We start from the raw sequence: 6000 nt of genomic DNA on the forward strand, positions 1-6000 counted from the left end.
ATAATAATTATTCTTTTTCCTTGCCTTGCGTTCCTCCAGGTCCAGATCCCCAGCACTCTGTCTGGCCAAGGCTCTGCCCTCATAGGCCCTTCCTCCTTCTCTGGCTCCGCCTCCTCACCTGTACTCCAACCCAGGACTCTGATCCTGACCAGCACTGATGTGTTCCTATTGGACGAGGACTACATAAACTATCCGCTGCCGGATTTTGCCAAAGAACCTCCTTCCAGGTGAGCACACAGGAACCTTGACCCTCTTTAACAGGTGAGTCAGTGAAGAGAAGAATTACTTCCAGTGACGGCCTTTAAATCAGGAGGCAGGTGAGACTTAACCCGATATCACAATATCCTCTCATAATTAGTCTCTATACATAATCTCTTAACCACAAATCGTTCATGAATACCAAATCAGTCATTAATAAATTGGTTATTAATCCTTCTTCAGTTTTTATACGTTTTGTCCAATATTACATAACACAGGAGACATTAAATTAAATGTGAAGAAACAGTATTTTTGAAAGAAATATGAGTCAAACACTCAACAAAAATGTTTTTAAAAAGTTGAAATATTTCTATTTTTTAATATATTTTGGGTCACATTAGGAAAAGTCTTCAAATTTCTGACATTTTAAGGTGTGTTTTCTTTTCTCAAGTGTAAAACTGCATCAAATTAGACCCTGAACGGTATGTTAGGGTTAAAATAATGAATAAAATCAGTGAAACATGTCGCCTCCCCTGAATGCAGCAGAGCCGGAAGTAGGCAACAAGTAAAGAAACCCTCATGTTTGTGCTCGTCTGCAGCAGGAAAAGAGGAAGAAGAGGAGACACTGACTGGCAGACGAGATGCTGTGTGTGTGACGTATAGACAGATCTGTCACAGAGAACATGAAGCTCGAAAGCTGCTGAAATCTATATTCACTGAAGCCTAAAAACAGGGAGGTGAAGCATCGAATGTGAGGGAGAAACAAAAAAACATGAATCATAGTGTTTGAACTATATTGTGATATTTATGTTTCTGCTACATTAAGCTTTAAAAGCTGGTAGCAGGACAGTTAGGTAAACAGATATGCTTGAAAAGTTTCCTGTAATGTTTTGTCCCATAGTTGTGCAACATGATAATTTAGACTAAATACGCTTTTCATTATTCAGTCTGACATCATGTTGATAAAAGCAGTTTTCTGTTTGGAAGGAGGATTATTTTACTCTAACAAACAGTATTGAGTTACGTATCTCTCCAGTTGCTAGGAGCTTTTGTCTTTTTGATCAAAAATGTTCTGATTTAAGTGTTGTTTAAAGTCAACCAACAGCAGCACCTCAGAGAGCTGATGCTGAAACAGAAGAAGCGTCAGTTCTTTCAGCCCAGAGGCAAAGCAGATCTGCCCCATCACTCTCCATCAATAACTGAAACATTAACTGTTGTTGCTCTACAGTTTACAAACTCACGTTGTTGTTTAAGAGGAGACTGTTCCAGTGTTATCAAAAAATGATATTAAATTGAGCTTCAAAGGGCAGATACAGATCCTTTACAAAATGTCTTGAATAATATTCATAAACTTGAATGAAAACAAACTGGGCTTTTGATGTTTAATATTTAAGACCCATTTTTAACATTTGAGAGCTGAAAAAAACATCATATACACATTTATTTTAGCCAGACTTTTCCTAATGTGACCCACAGGATATCCAAAAATTGAAATAAAACATGTTGTTGTATTCATTATATTCTCTAAAATGTTCTCCTGGACTATAAAATAATATGAATTTATGAATGTGAATTGGTGTAGACTGAAGAGACTAATTATGAGTCATGAACAGTATGTAGGGGTTAAAATAATGTTTAATAATAATCAGGAATCAGAAGGGTGCTGGTCAGATGAAAGAAACGTGAACAAATCAATGAAGTTGCACCAAAATTTTTACCAACTTCAAACTTTATATTGGTATTTATTTGCTTATTTATTTTATGTGAGCCTGATCAAGCACACACACAAAGCTGTCCTCACTCTTCCAATTTTTAAACTAAGGCTGGAGCTGCTTTTGTTCTGTGGCAAACCTTTTCTTCTATTTGAATTATTATTATTATACACTTTTACTATTATATATACTATATATTATACATTCCTCCTGTTCTCCTGCAGGGAGCGGTACCAGCTGCGTGAGGCTCGGAGGATCCGGGACTTAGACCGGGTCCTGCTGGGCTACCAGACGTACCCTCAGGCTCTGACCCTGGTGTTTGACGACCTGCCCGGCCCCGACCTGCTCTGCCACCTCACCATGGACCATTTCGCAGCCGGAGGGGAGGAGGCCTCACTCAGGGCGGGTGGAGCCAGCGGGGGAGCGGAAGGCGAGGTCCAGTGGTGCGTCTTCGTCCCCGGAGCCGACAGCAGAGAGAGACTGATTTCACTCCTCGCTCGCCAGTGGGAGGCGCTCTGCAGCCGGGAGCTTCCTGTTGAGCTCACCGGCTGATTGGTCGACGTGGGAAGACCGACAGATAGATGACGGTTCAGCACCTTGTATATTGGTGGGAGCTTATTGTTTACAGATGGTTTTATTTACTTTTAAAAGGCCTCAATATGCTTCAAGTGCAGTTGCAAAGCGTCATCTGACCACCTCCTAAAAGCTTTTCCAGCTGTTCTTAAAGGCCGTACAGATGGTCCGTGAATCATTTAAACAGGGATAGATGTGCAACTTTTTTAGACAGTCCAGTCAAAAGCATTCATGTTGGGTTGCTCAGATCACATAAAAATAAGTTATTATAACAAATATTTATCATGAGATCAGACAAATAATTTGAATTGTATCGTGTAGATTTTTATTATTTATTACAATCAAAGCTAAGTTAAAAAAAAAAAAAGCAATCTAAATGCCCGAGAAACACTCGACTAAGCACTGCCAGTGTGGATTACCCTTTATAAGTTTACATTTTCTAGGTTAGCAGTTTGCATTAAGTAGTGCTTGATGGACTTTGTGTCTTGTGCACGACCTGGCATTGAGAGTAGAAATGAAGCACACTTTCAGTCTCTCCTCACAGATGTTTATGGTGTTAAACACAGTTGTTCATGTGACAAGTGACAAAGGTTGTGTAAAGAATTAAAAAGAAACAGGGTGTGAGTAAGTTCAATCCCCGTGTAAAGTTGACATGATTGTCAAATTTGCTGTATCAGAAAGTTGCAAAACTTTGGTGGATGCAGATCTGCTAATTCTGCTGCTTATAAGGGTGGAGGAGGAGGAGGAGGAGGAGGAGGAGGAGGAGGGGTGGTGGTGTTGGCAGACGCTGTTGAACAGTTCAACAAGCACTTTGTTTTGAAGCATATTGAGGCCTTTAGTCTTTATTCTTACAGATTGAAAGGGATGTGGCGCTGCACACACACCATTTGGTGTCTGCCATAGGAAAAAAAAAAGAAAAAAAACTGAGGGTAGGGATACCCAGCGGACACTTGACTGCCATTACAGACAGTCGGAGAGGCCTGTGACCTCAGAAGGAGCCGATATAGTGGAAGTTTCTGGCTCAACTTCATCTGCTTTCAAAGGAGATTTACAGATGTGTTGTGTGACAGACAGACAGACAGACAGACAGACGGACAGACGGACAGGTGTTGCTCTGCAGGGGGCGCTGCAGACAGTCCACAGGAGTTTACTAGATTTTATTCAGCATCATCTTAAAGAAACAGTTTTTCATTTTTGGTAAATCCTCTTGTCCTCTGTCCTCTCCAGACTCAGATGAGAAGATGGATATCAGTTTGGATGCAGGAGGAAACTGTTAGCCTTTCTCAGTCAAAAGAAAAACAAACAAATCCAACAACTCCAAAGCTGCCTGATTTACATGTTGTTATTTATGTGAAGTTGCTCTTAAAACCAAAATACACTTTTATACATTTCAGTGTTCAGTCTGATTCTGGGTGAGGCGACGAGAGGATTTACCAAATTGTTGTTTTAAGTAACGCACATGCACACACACACACACACACACACACACACACACACACACACACACACACACACACACACACACACACACACAAACACACACACACACACACCGAACTGCTGCTCGGCACAATCTGCTCACATTTTATTCCTTGCACATTCTAATTAATGAAGCAGTATTAATTAACTGTATATTGAAGCTTTTTAATAATATTATATTAATATAATTGTTGCTTTGGGACAGACGGATGTTTTCAATCCTGGAGCTGATTTTGTAATAATCACGAAGGTCTTGATGATATACACAAACTCTGAAATGTCATAATTAGTATTATCATTGAGTATTATTTTTTTTATATTTTCTTTGTGTTTCTTTGTTTTATTCATATTGTATGTTATGTTTTTCGTATATTATTATCGACAAATGGGAAGCCAACCATAACCAGCGTTGGACCCCCGCACCCTTCACCACTGTTGTCTACGTGTTGTCTTGTTAAAGGGTAATGCCACTGAATTAAAGTGAAAATGAAAACTTCACATTTTACAATAATTCCTGTTTGGTTGAGCAAACGGTGGTTTAGTTCTTCGAAAATCAGCAGGATTTAACCACAGTCTGCTCACTTTTCAGCTGATTCAGTGATTAAACCAGAAAACCAGTCTGAGTGCTGGACCAACAAGATGTGAGTCACTCCACGAATGCTAACTGAGCTGACATGCCATGATGGATGCAGTCACTGCAAAAGTCTATTGTGTTAATGTTTTATTAAGTCTAGAAAGCTGACAACGCTGTGAGCATTTCAAGACGGGGTTGTTGTTGGAACATGAACTTATGACCTAAGTCTTTCTAAACTCCTGTCCCGGTCGTAAACTATCAGAGGTGATAAAAAAAATATCTCAAAAACATGCAAAAAAAGAAAGAATTCAACAAATGTTCTCGTCAGCACTTCATCATTCTGGCCGCTCACAGAGGTTTTGATGACTTGGCGATTCAGCAGCACGAAAAGCATTGCCACCTTTCAACTCATTTGACTTCCTCTGTTTCCTGTCTGTCGGAGCGGCTCATCATGAAGTTCGGCTGATTTCCTGTTCAGGGACACTTAAACAGACCAAGGGCAGAGATACTGTACCAGGAAGTGTCTGATCAGCAAAACTAGCTATCTGACCTCTGATTGGCATTCCAGTAAGTCAACTGACCGATTTCAGTCTTTGCCTTCATGGGAAGAATAACTGTACCAGAAGAAGGTCATACTCCATTTATCAAATCTTTATCACATGATAAGTTTGCATTCAAACAGAATTGGTGTTTGGAACAAAGTGACAAGATCTTGGTGCTTTTTGGGTAACAGTCAGGCTGGGAAACCTTTCTGGAAAACATGTTTATTACCTTTACTGCAGGGTTGTAATTAATGATTATATTCCTCAATAAATGGATTAGTTGTTTGGTTCATTGAGTGTCAGAAAATGTTAAAAGAAAAGTTGATCATTGGTTCACAAAGCCTAAGGTGATGTCTTCAAATGTTCAACAGCCTTTGATTCAGTTTACTATCAGAAGAACTAAAGAACTAAAGAATCAGTTGTCATCATGATTAATTAAACATTTAAATAGTTGTCAACTAATTGATTAATTGACTAATCTTTGCAGCTCTGCCCTAATGTACCAGGGAGGTACAGTAAAGTAATTGTTTTCAGTACAAATTAATTTTTTTGCAGCATAGCCATTAAACTTTTCAATATTTTTCAGTAAAATTTGGTAGAAAATTCAGTTGAAGGCCAAATAAAAATTGATAAGATTATGATGCAGATTCAAGAATTTTGTAAAGGGCATCTTCACATCACAAGACGGACTTTAAGCTTTTCATTAAAAACTGCATTCATACTTGAACCTGGCTCTTGTATATAGCATATGTAGTGATTGTCTGTCACTATTTGTATAATTTTAATCTGCATTTAGCATCAAAATTCAAACATTTTAAGTTTTTCAGTATTGTGCTGTCTTGTGACGTTAACGTTCGTCAAAGCAAAACTGATGCCTCCACATGAAGTTAATGAAACAAGGAATCAAGATATTTACATGCAA

The 6000-nt window shown here is 39.0% G+C and overlaps 1 protein-coding gene across 1 annotated transcript in view; it reads left to right on the forward strand.

The window, feature by feature from the left end:
- Positions 1 to 5359, forward strand: part of nisch (nischarin) — a 29003-nt gene extending 23644 nt beyond the window's left edge. The window contains exons 27-28 of the mRNA XM_062415802.1: positions 40 to 227; positions 2135 to 5359. Coding sequence (XP_062271786.1) covers positions 40 to 227; positions 2135 to 2462 — 516 coding nt within the window. The 3' untranslated portion in view covers positions 2463 to 5359. The remainder of the gene's footprint in view (positions 1 to 39; positions 228 to 2134) is intronic.
- Positions 5360 to 6000: the final 641 nt, after the last annotated feature.

Source organism: Scomber scombrus, chromosome 3, assembly GCF_963691925.1.
Source record: "Scomber scombrus chromosome 3, fScoSco1.1, whole genome shotgun sequence".
NCBI lineage: Eukaryota > Metazoa > Chordata > Actinopteri > Scombriformes > Scombridae > Scomber > Scomber scombrus.